Raw genomic sequence first — 16,286 nt, forward strand, 5'->3', positions numbered from 1 at the left:
TTGAGTACCAACACAACAGAGTTGAAGAAGATGACCTACCATTAATCTAAACACAAGTACTTAGTCTGGAAGGGTGTATTGTCTATCGACCCAGGTTTATATCCAAATAGTTTTGCACTTCGAGAGAGTAGGCAAAGGAAAGACTTGGACATTGAGAGGTGGACAACGAGGTTATATTGGCTCTAAAACTAATAGGAACCACAAGCTCTAGCTTTTAAGTCGAAATAGGAAGATATTGTACTTCAAAATTTTTACTAGAAGCACTGCAAGCGCACTACCTAACTACGCAAACCAAGCTCGTTTAGGCGTCAGTGTGCTAAGAAATTGGATCGATTAGGTGACTTATTATGTTTGGGTTTACCACCAAATATCTTTTGAATTTGACATCGCGCATCTTTGATCCACAATGCAAAACCTCGAGTTATATTGCTCCTCACATATGTCCCCCAATTCCGTCATATGCTCCCTTGAGAGAAGAACTTGAGGGGGCTGTTGATTAGGAATCCTTTAACTCGGGTAAAAGACTCAATATTTATTTAAAAAATATTATAAATAATTTTTTAATTTAAAAAAAATACTTTCTAAATTATGTCAAATATCTATTTTTTTTTTATTAAAAAAGGAGTTGCTATTCGCAACATCCCTTTTACTAAACGTAACACTTTTTTGTCATATTTTTTTTCCACATATACCCTTTTTAATAAAGAACTCTCTCTAACCTCCCCTCAATATATTAAACCCAAATTCTAGTTGATTAAGGTTGTGAATCACATACGAAATACGATGAATCACGAAATTCAATCCTCCTATGATAATTTTCAGGTAAGATTTATAACTTTCATTTTGTAATTAAATATTGTTTATTTAAAAATTTTAATAATAATTTTTATTTAAAAAATTGAGTTATGAATTTCACATTAAAACATTGAATATAATAAAATCATTTTACATAATATACTTTTGGTGAAAAAAATCATTTTATAATTTATTATTTAAAGAAATCATTTTGTTTTAAAATATAAGAAGAATATGAAAAACAATTGAGTGTGAAAAAAATAAAAGAAATGAAAAGAAAAAAAAAACAAAGTTTACGTGGGGGTGGGGGGTTGGCAAAAAAAATAAAGAAAAAAATATCAAAATGGGGTGCAATTGGGACGTGAGGTTGGGAAGAAGAGAGAGGAGATGAGAGAGGAGAAAGAAGGGGAAGGAATAAGGGAGGGTAATTTAGGAAAGTAAAATGCTGCATTAGTAAAAATGGTGTTACGAATAACAATTGAGAAAATTTTTTTTTCAGTGTTTTTTAAAAACACCATAAAACTGATTCTACTAGAGGATTTGGGAGAAGTTTTGTAATTTGGAAATATAACATTCCATGCTAAATGCACTGTTGAGAATGAATACATATTGGAAATTTTCATGGTTGATTGTTAATTAGAAAGGAAAGAATAACAATATTATTTTATAGGAAAATATATTAAAATTGTGTCTTCAAGACATAACATAATTTTAATATTTTACATTAAAGTTATATTTATTGAAATTTCATATATATTTTAAAATATTTTTTAAAGTGCCATTTCTTCTAAATTATTTTTTAAAATTATTGTATTGTTGGTTTTTTTTTTTTTTTTAACCCTTAAATAAGAGTGATAAGTCACTAAGTGCAGATAAATTTTATATTTGAAACAATAGAAAGATTACTATTCAAATTTGTTATTGATTAATTAATGGGTCATTACTTTAAAATATCGTCGGTATATCCAATATCCATGGATTTCAATATTCGGGAAGATATATCAATTTGAGTAGATATGTCCATTAATATTTTCGGACATTTTATTGATATTTCACCTATTTTTCTTCGATATATTTCACAAATTTTTCATTTTTTATTATTAAATATATTAATTCTAATTATTTTATTTTTACATTTAATTTAATTTATTATCAAAAATATAAAAAACATGATTTTCTTAATAGTTCTTTTTTTATAATATATATATATATATATATTAAATATAAAAAATATAAATATTAATTTTTTCATATATTATTATTATTTGATATCATTTAATACATTTAAATTAATTTGGGATATTTTGGACATTTTATCGATGTTTCACCTATTTTTCTTCAATTTTTTCCGATATATTTCACAAAATTTTCATTTTTTTATTATATAAATTAATTCTAATTATTTTATTTTTACATGTAATTTAATTTATTACCAAAAATATAAAAACATAATTTTCTTAATTGTTCTTTTTTATATAATATATATTTATTAAAAATAAAATATAAAAATATTAATTTTTTCATATATTATTATTATTTGATATCATTTATCACATTTAAATTAAAATGGATCATGATTTTAATATTAAATATATTTTAAAATTAGACATATTATCATAATATTATTGTAAAATAATATATAATGCAACTTAATAGTAAATATATACTTATTACTTTATATTTTCTTATAAACTTAGAGGATATTATTATCAAATATAACAAATTATATATATCCATTTAAAAAATAAATAAATTTAAAATGTTTTATTTATTTTTTTATATATAATTTTTTAGAGTTTTTCTTAATATTTTTAGAATTTTCATTAATTTTAATGTTACAAAAAAAATTGAACTGATATTTTCATTATTGATTACTATTATTATAAAAATAAGACGTATTTTCACCATAATACTACTTTCTATCAACTTTTTGCAAATATTTTCTTGATACACAAGGGTGAAAATATTATAAATATTAGAATCATTACATAAAAATTAATTTTTTATATTTGTAAAAGTGATATTGATTTATTTAGGGGGCTTATAAAAAAACATTTTCTTATTTATGGTGCTTTAGAAGAGAAATATCAATCAAAGGAAGTACATTAAAGAAATACTTGTACTACATTTTAAACAAATTTAATTATCTCCATAGATAAAGATTTAATTAAAAGTTCAATCATAACCGTAAAAAACACTTCATGACTCTCTTCTCCTTGAAACCAAAATTTCAAGATTTAACAATTTCCATGTGACAAAGCTAAAATTAAAATATTCCACCTATTATAGTTTATAATCTTCCTTGTAACTTATCAGGCTAACTTATCAGGCTTCAATGGTTGGTTTTGTTTCATCAAAATCTCACGTCCCATGGCTTTGTAGTCGAAGTTGCATTTGTGTTTTTCAGGCAAACGATGCTTCCCACAAAACATACTCCTATATCGGCACTCGAATCCTATTATTCCCACCTTCTTACACATCTCGCATCACTCTAGCTTCTTCTTCATAGAAGAATCATCATTAATAACCTTGTTAGTATTCTCAGAAGATAAAGATAGTTGAGCCATGGAGGTGGCAACATCATCTAAGGATGAGGTTGACTCTACCCTTGACCCCATAGCTTTCTCCATGGACATGACTTTTGCTTTCGCGGACTCTCCTTCTTCCTTAAGAAAATCTCTATAACACTTGGGACATAGATTTCGAGTAGCAGGTGTCCCAAAGAAGCCACAACCATCAACACATAGTGGAGGATCTTCCATGTTTCTCTTGTTCTTTGTTCGCAGAGGACTCACCATTATTCTCCTTTTCATTTGGGGTATTGCTTGAGATTTTTAGTATGTGAGAGGGTTGCCCTTTCTACACTATTTATACATATATATGGTTGAGTAGTATTTGGATTTGGAAACCTTTTGGAGAGAAGTTCTATTTTCTAAAATCCTATTCAGATAGTGTTTCTAAACTTATATGATATATCCACAAAAATTACTATATTTAGAGATATTCATGGATGCTAAGGAAATAGAATATTATATTAATAAATATTCTTTTGAAGAAATTCCAAAATTTAATTATTTTTAGTTATATATTTATTTTTATGCTATTTATGTCATTTTTGTGATATCACTATTCTAATAATGGATTAAAAATAATAATATTTTTTTTATCTTTAATTAATAATAATAATAATAATTTTATTATTTTTATATTTTTTTAGTATAATAGTAGCATCTTTTGAAAAAAGTAATTTGGTTTTTTTTTTTTTATTATGTATGAAATTTATCTATTTATTTAACATTTTTTCTTTATAACTTAATATTTAAAAAATCGTGTAAAATTTTAAAATATTAAAATTTTATTTTAAAAAATTACAAGGAAAAAAAAAAGTTGGGTGCATTTAGCCATGATGAGTTTATAAAGCAGGAAAGGTAAATAATTAAATAAATAAATAAATAAATGGGTATATTTTGCAAGGCTAGTGAGTTGTAAAGTAGAAAGTTAAAGAGAAAAAATGGAAGAAGAAAGAAGAAGAAAAGCAAGAATTGTGTATTACACTTAACATGATGTGTGAGTTCACAAAATAAATTTTTTCAATGTATTACTATTTGTGGTAATTTAGACCTTTGGCTCAAATTGTAGCAAAATTAGGCTATCGAATTGTTAAGTAAATCACGCATACATAAATAAAAAATAAAAAAGAATACGAAATTTTTAGTGTGGTTCGACTATCAATGTGATTCATATATCCAAATAGTGTACTAACACTTAACAACCCCCTAATAAAAAAGGAAGAAGAAGAATTATAATAATGAAAGCTCCAAAAAAATATTTCAATTGCAATTGAATGAGCTCAACCCCCATAAGCTGATCAGATAGTTTGACTCTCAGATATCTGGAGCATAGTATAATAAAATTAATTTAGGTTTCACAATCCATCACAAATGTAGGTTGCTCTCCAACTTAGATAGCATAATTTTTCCCAAGTATTTTCTTAGGCCTTGATGGCCTTAATGGAATCCATAACAATAAATAAATAAATAAATAAAATAAAATAATAATATTTAAGACGTGTCTTATTGTTTGCATAGTAAATAAAAAAATAATAATCATTTTTTTTGTTAGCCATAAAAATCAATACAAAATAAATATAATGAAATTTATTTAAAATTTTATATATTTTTTAAATACCTAACAAATGTGATAAAATCAATTTTAGTTAAGTGAATACATATAATATAAATTTCTTTTTCATCTATTGAGTTTGATAAAACTTTAGTATTTGTTTGTACATATTTTTTATTTTTCATTTTTTAAAATAGAATATAGTAGTAAATTCTATAAAATAAAATAAAAAATATACTAATTTTTATGTAAAATGTCTGGAATTATCATATATCTTTTAAAAAAATTTAAATTTGATATGATAAAGAAAAAAAAATTATCCTCTCAAAATTTTTAAATAGTTTTTAAAAGTCGTTATTTTTTTTAAGATATGTCTCAAAGAGTTAACAAGAGGAAACATTTCAAGAGAATCCATGCAATGACCTTTAAAAGTAATACATTGGGCATCAATATAAAGAGAGTTAGGTATCTTTCCCTTTAAACTCAGAAATATTAAGTAGTGGTTCGGGCACAAAGCTCCCGATCCTAAACAAGATCACAACGACAAGACCTAAGAGACTTTATCTTCCAATGGTATGTGAAAAACTAATTCATAACCCATTGGAAAAAGCAAGCAGTCTCATCGAGCCTTAAATATTTGATGAGTTTAAATTAAATTATACTTTAAATTGTTGTAACTTACGTACTGTGTTGATATTAAGGCATGGACAATTAATATAACATATTTAGCATTATTATTATTAGGTAATAAGCTTCTTTTGTCAAATATTCATTTAAATAAATAGAACAAAAGATATTTGAGATTTAAAGGAAAAATTAATTATTTTAGTTTATTATTATAAGTTGTTTTTAATTTTACATTATAATATTAAGTTATTTTATTAAATATATTTAATGTAACTAAAAACTTAATTAAATTAAATTATTAAATTAATTTAATAATCAAACACATAAGCATATTTTCTCACTTTTGGAATAGTAAAAATAAAATATAAATGAAAAATTAAGTATCATATAAACCATACAAAACCCTTACTCATAACAATCCGTGAAAAGCATGTATCCAAAATGTAATTTCATTGAATATATTTGAAAAAAAAAATGGAATAGATTTCTCACCACAACCCAATGGACACTCACTTTTGAAGTATTATGCTCTTCCACCATTTTGTAAATTTGAAAGTCTGTAGTATGTTATTTTAATTTTATTTTATTTATTTTAATTTTTTGGTATAAGAAATAAATAATTTAAAAATATATAAGTTTTAAACTAATTTTCATAATTTTTAAATTAATTTAAAATTATTTTTCTTAATATTTTTTTTCTTTCTTAATATTTTTAGGAACAAACATAGCTTTCTAAAACTAATCATTCTCTTATCAAGACAAATTTCTATTTTTATAGGAGTCCAAACTTAATAAAAAAAAGTCAAATTAAAGAGAAAAAAAAATCAAAAACTTGAATAATAAATTTAAATTTAATAAAATTAGTATTTATTTTTCTTTAATTTTGGAATAAAATTTTTAGGAATACATAAGCTTTTAAAAAATTTTAATTATATTTTATTTTATTTTTGTATTTTGTTTATAGGCAAGTTAAACGACAAAATTTTAGATTCCTTTTGTTTATAGGAAAGTTATGTGATCAGTCATTTTTGTGGATATATCATACAAGTTTAGAAACACAATCTAAATAGGATTCTAGAAAATAGAAACTTCTCCCCAAAAAGGTTTCCAAATTCAAATACTACTCACCGTATATATGTATAAATAGTGTGGAAAGGGCAACCAAAAGGAGAAAGGAGAAGAATAGTGAGTTCAACCAATATCCAAAAGGAGAAAAAGAAGAAAGAAGAAAAAGAAGAAACATGGAAGATCCAACACTATGCGCCAATGGATGTGGCTTCTTTGGGACACCTGCCACTCGAAACCTATGTTCCAAGTGTTATAGAGATTTTCTCAAAGAAGAAGAAGAGTATGCGAAAGCAAAAGCCATGTCCATGAAGAAAGCTATACGGCCAAGAGTAGAGTCAACTTCATCCTTAGATGATGTTGCCACCTCCATGGCTCAACTATCTTTATCTTTTGACAATACTAAGAAGACTATTAATGGTAATTCTTCTACAAAGAAGTCGGAGCAATGCAAGATGTGTAAGAAAAAGGTGGGAATCATAGGATTCAAGTGTCGGTGTGGGAGTATGTTCTGTGGGAAGCATCGTTTGCCCGAAAAGCATGAATGCAACTTCGACTACAAGGCTATGGGGCGTGAGATTTTGATGAAGCAAAACCCAACATTGAAGCCTGAAAAGTTACTAGGAAGGTTTTGAACTATAATAGGATTCCTTTATTCTTCATCACATGGAAATTGTTAAATCTTATGATTTTGAATTTCAAGGAGTGATTCATAAAGTGTTTCATATGGTTGGGACTGAATTTTCGATTGATTGATATTTATCTTCTATCAATTAATTTAATATCTTTTATCAACGGTACTCCTAAAAACTGTTATTGTTATTCAACGGAATCTTTTAACATTCATAAAAGAGTGCTAAAGAAGAAAACAAAGAAAATCTTTTAACATTCATAAAAGAGTGCTAAAGAAGAAAACAAAGAAAACCTATTTGCCGCTGAAAACTGTTTTTTTAATAAAACCTGTTTTTACTTCTTAAAAACATTAAATGAAAAAGTTATTTTTACTTTTTTATTATAATTATCAAAGTATTTTTATTTTTTTATATCAAAGATATATCTACTAAACATACTCATACTTTAAAAATATAAAATAAATAAATAAATTGCATTTTTCTATTTAAAAATAATAAAAATGGTAATTTCGGAATGTTTTTTAAAAACACTTCTCTAAAAGTTTATTGAGGAATTTGGAATATTTTCAACTTCCAAAAAGAATTAAAATTATCATTTACTTAAAATGAACAACTATTATTAATTAATTATTAAAATGATAGGTTAAGAATAATCTAAATATCTTAATTTTTTTTATTGACTTAAAACAAGAACTAAATAATTAAAGATAAAAAAATAATAATACTAAAGATAAATATTTTTTATCTTTATTTTTTAAAATAGATGAGGATAATGCTAATTTATTATTATCATCATATTGTTTTTGAAAACAATTCTCAACCATCCCCTAAAAGTTCATTTGAATACAATTTATTCTTCAACTCTTTTTAAAGTAAATAAAAGGTGTTTTCATACGTTTTTTAAAATATCACAAAAAATAATTTTGAATTTTTTTATATTATACATAATTAGACAACACTTTCGTTGATAACATATCGATAAACTATTTTTCTTGTTTTGAGTTCGAAGCATTAAATAGGGTAAAGATAATCATTGGATTTACTCAGCATGTGAGTGGAACTCATGGATAAGATCATGGTGGTGCATGGACTTACCCTATATGATTAGCAAATTTTCAGAACCTTCGATCACAATTCTAACTCTTTCTCGCTTACCAATCAACCTCTCTTCCTGTAACACCAACAGAAACACCATTAATCATTCACATTTCTTCCTCTCCTACTTCACAGACAGCATGACCATCCCTTCTGATATTGTGATATTCGAAATACTCACAAGACTTCCCGTGAAATCTCTACTCCGGTTCAGATGCGTTTTCAAGCAATGGCGCTCCGTAATCGCCGACCTAAACCTTTGTTGATCTACACAGGAGCCGCTCCTTTACTCGGCCGGGCGGCACCGCCATCGTCCTCCCACTCTGAAGCCAAAAGTACAAGCAACCAAACATCATTGTCACCATCCAACAGCCACAACCTCCACTATCACATTCAGTACTCTGCAACCCCTCCACCACGTCAACCTGCCTGAGTTCCGGTTTAATTTCACCACCGAGTTCATTAACAGCATAATCTGCTTGTATGGGTCATCTGCGTTTGCAATCCAAGCACCAGAGTTTGACTCTTGTTCCTCCTTCGGCTTTGACCCTTTCACCAACACTTACACAGTTGTGAGGTCATGGTATCACTGCCAAGCCTCCCCTTGCAACCACTCCATTTTCTTTCACTCTGGGCACCAATACATGGAGGAGTTTCAAGGGTGGTCATCCTCATTTCATTCATACTCAAGGTGTGTGCATCAATGGAACTATGTACGGGAAGAATAAACCCTACAACTATGGGCCATTTGGGATAGTGGCATTTGATGTCGGAGACGAGAGGTACCAAATGATTCAACTCCCCTTCCCCCATGAAGCCGACATGATGACCGATCATATGGGTTCAGTTTTGATACGAGTTGGTGAAGATTTAGCCTTGGTGGACTATGAGCATCTAGTGAAAGGAAACATTATAACGATGTGGGTGTTGCAGATCAACCATCAAGACAAGGTTTGGGCGGAGAAGAGAATTGAGTTTCCATCTCACTGGAGGGGAGTTCCAGAGGCAAATACCTGCTTTCTCATGAAGCCTATGCTTGTTTTCACAGTCCTTGTATTGATTCCATCTGTATTGTCTAAGAATTTTGGTGTGTTTTACTATGATATGGAGAAGAAAAGTTTAAGGGAAGTGAAAGTATCTAGGTTACCAGACTATGGGATGACACACTATCCTCGAGCACTTTTTGCCCTATTTGCAACCGAAGTAGTGGAAAATGTTTTGTCATGGAGGGATACGAGCTCATAGATCTCTGCTAACATTGACTTCTTTTTTAATTCCATCCTTTTGTTTTAGTCACTTATGAGGAGTCCCTTGTTTTACTCTAAATCCATTTTCAAAAGGCTGTTTAGCTCATACAACTAAAAGGAAAAGTCCTGCATCCTCCAAACTGCTGAGGCCTATTGGACTATGAATATAGCCCTATAATCCTATGAGATATGACAAGAATGTTATGTTATCATTATAAATGGTATCAAATTAGATTCCCGATCATCCTGTTGGAGTCTCTACCTCATCCCGTAAGCTTAAGGAACAAAAGCAAAGTAAGTGACTCTTTACATGAACATAAATAAATGAAACTACTCCCAGATACAAAGAAATGACCTTCTCTCAAAAAATGTAGCGTATTTATGGGAGACCCCTTATCTCTATTGTACAGTTTATTTTGGGAAAAGATAGAAACATGTGGGAAGTTGCTGCTAAAGTTGAATGAAATTGAATTTCTAAATTTTAAGTTACCTCCATTCTTTAGTCTAAAAAAATGTTTTTTTAATGCATAATATGCTCAGTGACCTCCATCAAATAATAAGTCAATTTTTTCCTTTTCTTTTACTTTCACACAATCAGAAAATAAAATATATAAGACTGACATAAACTAGTTTTCCAATTGCCACCTAAAATTGATTGAAAATCAACCGAGCACTTTACTGAATCATTTTGGGTAAGCATGTAGCCAAATCAAGGTTCAGTAACTTCACTCTAACCATAACAGCTAAAGGGTAATGCCAATCTTCCCTTTCACTTACCCTGAAGACACCACCATCTTCATCTCCTTCTCAGCCAAGGACTTCATCTGTGGGGTCTTATTTTCTCCATCGACCACCACCCGCAAGAAGGACAAGATTGAGCAAGTAGCAATTCCATGCAACTTCTAAAGCAACTCACTTCTCTTATTTCTTCACTACTGACTCTCTATCAGGTTACTTTGCAAGATGCTTGTGACCAAGAGATCACAAATGTATTCTTTCTCTGAAATCCAAGACCACCGACTGTCTTTCATTTTACTGTCATGGTTTGTCCTTCCCCCTAGCAAATATGGGAATTTTACTCTAGCTAGCAAAAACATGGAGAAGTTTCAAGGGTGGTCCTAAAATCTTCTTCATACAAAAACCATTTGTGTGAATGGAGCTATACTTTCCAAATTTTGCTCAGGTATCCAATAATTCAATCCCCTCAGAAGTTACTGGTAGAAGAATTAACCTCTGTTTTGGCAGAGTGGTGAGTATCCAGCCTTGGTGGCTTATGAAGGTCTTCAAAACCGTAATGCGTGAAAATGTTAGCATCTGAGAGATACCAAATTGAGATTTGGTTGGAGAAGAGAAATGGATTTGGATCTTCTTGGACAGACATTTGACAGTTCAACACCTGTATCCCCCATAAACCTTTGCTTACAGTTAACAATTCACCCATGTTAGATCAGATTGATGAACTTTTTTGTCCTATGCGGGATGTTAACTTATAAAGTTGCTACCATAGACTTCACATTCTTGATTTATTTTTGTATACAATAATCATCTTTTGGACAAGTAGGAAATATAATTATCTTTGTTATTGGTTCCTATACAATGATTGTTGTTCTAGTGTTGTTCGACCACAACTTAGGTGCAAAATTATAGTTTTTTAACTTCAGCATTTGAAAAATGCTACTTCTGGCATTAAAATGCGCATTGACCTAAATACTAGTGGGAAGCACTGGTATGCTTGTTTTGATGTTGCTTCATTTTCTTTTTAGCATCTCATTTCGGTATTTTTATCTTTTTTTTTGTGTGCTCCCACATGATAGAGGACAAGTCTGTCTCTCTAATCTTAACCATCATGTGTGCTACTTTAAGATAAATAAATAAAGCAATTGGCTAAACTGGTAGACAAAAAATCCCTCACCCAAAAGGGCCCCTACACAATGATGAATGATACTTTATAATCATGACAAAACTGAAAAGAAATGATACATGAAGTGAATCTTAAAACATTGCCTGATGCAAGTTATGAATCATAGTTGCATATTTGGCACATTGAAAAGGAAAAGCATTCTGACTTGAAAACATAACAAGCACAGGGAGGAGCTTTGATCGTAAAGACTATCAATGAATATCATTGAGACATTTTTTGAATCTTAAGCTATATATAAAATATCGTATTATAAAAATTGACAAATAAAGACCGATGAAAATGGCAACTCACTTCATACCAGGATTATATTGCCTTCTCCAGCCATCTTGGCATGGTTAGTGAAGCCTTCATCCCAAGTCTGCTAAGGAACACAGCATACAAAATGTGTAGCAAGAACACGAAAAATCCAGAATTTAGCAAAAGCTGTTGAATGGCAAGAGAACTATATTAGTTTTCCACACATGAAAAACACATGGGGAAAAAAAGGACAGTTTATTTGGTCCACAAGTACCAGAGTCCCAAATAACGCATATATAAGATCCATTGATGGAATTGTATTAACACCAATAGCAGTGAACATGTAGGTGATGGATGCATGAACATTCAGGGTGATCTACAAGCAAAAGGAAGAACTTTTGTCATTGAGTTCCTGGGACAGGGTGAAGCAAAATCTCAGAGTTACAAAGATAACCAATTACCAAAGCAAGTATGTTTTCTCTTATTAAGAATGAGGTTATTAGAACATACCCCACGGCACCCATTGCCCGAACCTGCATATTGAGTAAATGCCTTTTGTTAGAAAAGGGAGGTCATTTCTTTAAACAGGGGTAAGAAACTCAAGAAGTGAGTAAGCAAACGCTACAAATGTGCACAAGCAGATTGAAAGACCCCAATTCGCTCCCAACCTGAGAAGATAAAAAGAACCTAGCAGTTAATGCATCACTCTGAATCATCTAGAATTCTTTAGAGATCAAAACAAGAGAATCATGTTGACAGAAGGCTGATCCCTTTGTAACAACTAGAAAATTTAGAGGTTGTAGTAGTCTCAATAGCTGATACATGAGGCTCAACCAAACTGTACCAGCCTTACAGGATCAATTGGTTTAGACACTACCAAGAAACAAGCCAGAACATATACTTTTCACTCTGAAATATTTCTAAATAAAAATATAAGCAGGCAAAAGCATCCACATGTTAAAGAAAAGTAATTTTCCATGAAATCATGAAAGATAGTTAATAAATTTTCAAAGATAATTCAAGAGATTCAAACTGTTCAGATATCTTCATCAACAATATTAATTATTCAATGAAGAAGTGAGAATTTGACCACTTATTATTAACCAATTTGGGAGTATTTAGCAAATCCAGGGGATTATTTCTATCAAGTGTGCTCGTGTGGTGTTTGGCTTGACAGTTGCCCGGAGGAAGACAAGAAGCAGCCTTATTGCAACTTGCACAAAGAAACAGCAAATCATCAAAACCATTTGAAGATGATGAATCATTTACCGCCATAAAGAACCCATGGTGAGACCAACTAAACCATGCAAAAGCTGCAAAAGATAAATTTCAACAAATGAAAATAAATCATTAGCACTCCTTAGGCAGCTGGTTTGGCAAAAAGAATCAACCATATGTATATAATCAATGAAAAGGAAAATAGAAAACAAAAGATAGTGTTGCTAGAGAAAAAGATATAAATTTCCCACTATCCCTATTATAGCTTTAAGAGAGACTAACTCGGATATACTGCTCAGATTAAATTAACCTGATCATTGTGGCATCAAATCTATGAGGCAAACGGATTTTAAACTGAAGCTAGATAAAAAATCTTTTACAAATTACATTGATGGTTTGCTCTAAACTTCCACCAGCATGCACAATCAGTCCTCTAAAGAAGCACCAAATTAAATCAAAGCAGGTAAATAGGAAACTCTAGTCACATTTAGAAATGAGGTAGAGAATGGGAAAGAGAATCAATTTTATTCCCATTCATTAATGTGTTTGGATTGTTTTTTAGAATGAAAATAGAAATAAAAATTCATTAGTATAGGGAAACCAAATCCTACTCTCATTAGGATTTTGATACCTCTCTTCTACATGGTATTGCAATTCACATCCTATTTCCATTCCTATTCCGGCATACCAAACATGTACATTGTAAACAAATAAATAAAGCAAGCAGGAGAGCAATGCTCACTAGGTAAGTGGATGCTTTCACTGGACCGGACAAGACGAATAATAGCATTGTGGTTGCCACCTGCCAAGAAGAATAATTATGAGCTCCATACAAATCTTAAAGAAACCAAAACGTGGAAGGTAACAAACCATGGTTTTTCTCCCTGCTGCAACGCCCCATCTCATTGAGGAGAGTACTATTGGCAATGAAAAGAAACAGCCGAAGTAATTCTGTGCAAAATCAAACCAAATAATAAAGCACCGGATATTAGCAAATATATACGGTAACAACTGGTTTCCCAAATCTCACAACAACTAATTTGCTCTGTTTGGATGCTGAAAAACTGCAGAAACGGACAAATAAATAAGAGGTTTGAAACTTATGTTTAATTCAGTCGGGTTCAAACTTGTTCTTTCTTTTCCTTCCACCGTTTTCTCAGTAACCAAACAGTATTCAAGAAACAAGCGAGTTTGTGCAAAATCAAACTCAATCTCAACACGTGTTTGAATTAAAAAAAAAAAAAGCAAAGCACAATACGCTACCACTATATAATAACGACTGGTTCCGGAAACCCCCACATCAACTAATTTCTACTTGTGCTCCATTTGGTTACTGAGAAAATGAGGAAAAGAAAAATAAAATTACAAGTTGGAAACTTATGTTTACTGTTGCAATATTCCAACTCGTCTCTTCGTTTCTTTTCAGCCATTTTCTCGGCAACCAGACAGAATTGGAAACCGCTGAAATTTAAACCTCAATTGCGAGAGAATTGCTCAAGAAATACGCCAATCCGGCGACGGCCGCGAACATCGAGCACTCCACCAATCTCAACGTTTTCTGGTAAACAACGCTGTTTGGGGCTAAATCCTCGAACTCTTCTTCCTTCTCTTCATTGGTCCAACGTGAGGGTTTCGTTCCCGAAACCCTAGAAATTGGGAATTTATATTTGTGGAGAGAAAGTGAGGGAAATGGAGGAAGAGATGGAGTGGTTCTGAAGCAAGGAAGAGAAAGAAATCGAGGAGGAGAGAGAGGGGCAGTGTGAGAATTAAGGAAATATGAGGGCTGACGGTTATGAATCTTCAGAAGATTCATGGAGGAAACGGTTGAATTTGTGACTCGCAGTCGCAGGTGGCTCTGGTGTGAGAGCGGGAGAAGATTTTGGGGTGGAAACAAAACTTCGCGTTTTAACGTATGAGGCCCAAAACGATGCGTTTAAATCCAAAACGACGCGTTTAAACCCACTTTCGAATATTTTTTTTATATTTATGAGAAGCGACATTTGTATATATTTTTGCATTAGATTTTGGAGATCCAAAGCCACATTTTTATACACTTTTGTATATTTTCTAAATGAACCCAACTTTAAATTTTTAAGCTTCCATTTAGATTTTGGAAAATATGACAACAAATATCAAAAGAAAGAAAATTGTAGGAAAATAAAAAATAATTTAAATTTAATAATTTATTTCACATGTTTCCCTAAATTTATTTTCAAAAAATAATAATTTCTATATAAAATATATTTTTTTTTTAAAATACTTTGAGAGATAAATGATTTGCACAAACTATTTAAAAAAATAGTTATTAGAACAAATCTTGCCATTTAAAATATTTTAAAAGTAATTTTTTTAAATACAAAATAAATCCATGATTTTTGTATAATATTCCATTGTTTTTATAACTATTTGCTAAAAAAAAAAATAGAAATCTATTCCATTGAGATTTTAAGTAGATGTTTGGTAAATCAACTTAATAATTTAATGGTATAAGTTAAAGTTAAAACTAACTTTAAGTAATAAGTAAAAAAATCAACTTATTCTTAAATTTATATATTTATTTTAGTTTTTTACCTCCATCTATTTTAGTTACCTTTATGATCTCTTTTACTATTTTACGATTTCCATTAATACTTAACATTTTTTGTTATTTTTATAATTTATGAAAATAAATATATCCATATGATAATTTTAAATTAATTTTATCAAACAACATTAATATTTAAAATAATAATTAAATAATAAATTTTAAGTATGATTTAACTTAAAATCAACTTAACTAAGGTGGTGTTTGTTTTTTAGCTAAATAGAAAAAATAAAAATATTTAAGTTTTTATATTCAATTAAAAGTACCTTATTGATATTAGCCAACATAATTAAAGTGAATTTGTTATTAATAAGTTTAGTTTAGTTATATTGATTAATGTTAATGAGTTACTTTTTACTGAATGAAAAAAATCAAATATTTTGGTTTTTACTATTCGATTAAAAAACAATCATCACCTAAATTATACCAACTTATTAGTTTCCAAATAAACGGCAGATGGTTTGGGCTTTAAATAATGGGTTGATTCCACATATGGGTCAAGCTCATTCTAGAGACGGCAAGTGGGTCACCCATTAGCCCAATAAACACATAAAAAAAAAACCATTTTTTTTTTTTAAGTGGGTCACCCATTAGCCCAAATAAACACATAAAAAAATCCAATTTCTTTTTTTTTTTTTTTTTAAAGAAAAAAGAAAAAAGAAAAATTCAAATTAAGGAAAGGGGCACTTCCATGTTAGATTGTGCATGGGAATAGTAGCATTGGGGGGCATGTGATTGAAGAA

The 16,286-nt window shown here is 29.8% G+C and overlaps 3 protein-coding genes across 7 annotated transcripts; 1 reads left to right on the forward strand and 2 right to left on the reverse strand.

The window, feature by feature from the left end:
* Positions 1–3,107: 3,107 nt before the first annotated feature.
* On the reverse strand, positions 3,108–3,557 carry LOC117914582 (zinc finger A20 and AN1 domain-containing stress-associated protein 1-like). Its single transcript, XM_034829968.1, has 2 exons — positions 3,324–3,557; positions 3,108–3,263 (listed from the first exon to the last, which is right to left on the reverse strand). The coding sequence occupies exons 1-2, from the start codon at positions 3,555–3,557 to the stop codon at positions 3,108–3,110; spliced, it is 390 nt and encodes a 129-aa protein (XP_034685859.1).
* Positions 3,558–6,785: 3,228 nt separating this feature from the next.
* Positions 6,786–7,244, forward strand: LOC117914591 (zinc finger A20 and AN1 domain-containing stress-associated protein 1-like). The gene has a single exon (XM_034829980.1). It carries the CDS (start codon positions 6,786–6,788, stop codon positions 7,242–7,244), a length of 459 nt encoding a protein of 152 aa, XP_034685871.1.
* A 4,264-nt stretch (positions 7,245–11,508) lies between these two features.
* LOC117928858 lies at positions 11,509–14,846 on the reverse strand. Of its 5 annotated transcripts, XM_034849284.1 has the most exons (9): positions 14,434–14,521; positions 14,223–14,292; positions 13,830–13,910; positions 13,702–13,761; positions 13,011–13,054; positions 12,367–12,409; positions 12,252–12,274; positions 12,016–12,117; positions 11,509–11,927 (listed from the first exon to the last, which is right to left on the reverse strand). In XM_034849284.1, the coding sequence occupies exons 3-9, from the start codon at positions 13,858–13,860 to the stop codon at positions 11,808–11,810; spliced, it is 423 nt and encodes a 140-aa protein (XP_034705175.1). In that variant the 5' UTR covers positions 13,861–13,910; positions 14,223–14,292; positions 14,434–14,521; the 3' UTR covers positions 11,509–11,807. The 5 variants fall into 5 exon arrangements, with proteins under 5 accessions (XP_034705175.1, XP_034704858.1, XP_034705103.1 ...); XM_034848967.1 differs by lacking the exon at positions 14,223–14,292 and having other exon boundaries at positions 12,203–12,274; positions 14,434–14,846; XM_034849212.1 differs by lacking the exon at positions 14,223–14,292 and having other exon boundaries at positions 14,434–14,522.
* Between the last annotated feature and the right edge of the window lie 1,440 nt (positions 14,847–16,286).

Source organism: Vitis riparia, chromosome 1 (assembly GCF_004353265.1).
Source record: "Vitis riparia cultivar Riparia Gloire de Montpellier isolate 1030 chromosome 1, EGFV_Vit.rip_1.0, whole genome shotgun sequence".
Classification (NCBI taxonomy): Eukaryota; Viridiplantae; Streptophyta; class Magnoliopsida; order Vitales; family Vitaceae; genus Vitis; species Vitis riparia.

What these genes read in the sequence shown, in the direction of transcription:
- LOC117914582 (XM_034829968.1), bottom strand. Translation starts at nt 3,557, where the DNA reads ATGGAAGATCCTCCACTATGTGTTGATGGTTGTGGCTTCTTTGGGACA. An exon ending in CTTCTGAGAATACTAACAAG is followed by an intron (nt 3,264 to 3,323) that starts GTTATTAATGAT and finishes ATGTGTAAGAAG; the next exon opens with GTGGGAATAATAGGATTCGA.
- LOC117914591 (XM_034829980.1), top strand. Translation starts at nt 6,786, where the DNA reads ATGGAAGATCCAACACTATGCGCCAATGGATGTGGCTTCTTTGGGACA.
- LOC117928858 (XM_034848967.1), bottom strand. Translation starts at nt 14,772, where the DNA reads ATGAATCTTCTGAAGATTCATAACCGTCAGCCCTCATATTTCCTTAAT. An exon ending in GAGAAAACATACTTGCTTTG is followed by an intron (nt 12,118 to 12,202) that starts GTAATTGGTTAT and finishes TTTTGCTTGTAG; the next exon opens with ATCACCCTGAATGTTCATGC. An exon ending in ATGCGTTATTTGGGACTCTG is followed by an intron (nt 11,928 to 12,015) that starts GTACTTGTGGAC and finishes GCCATTCAACAG; the next exon opens with CTTTTGCTAAATTCTGGATT.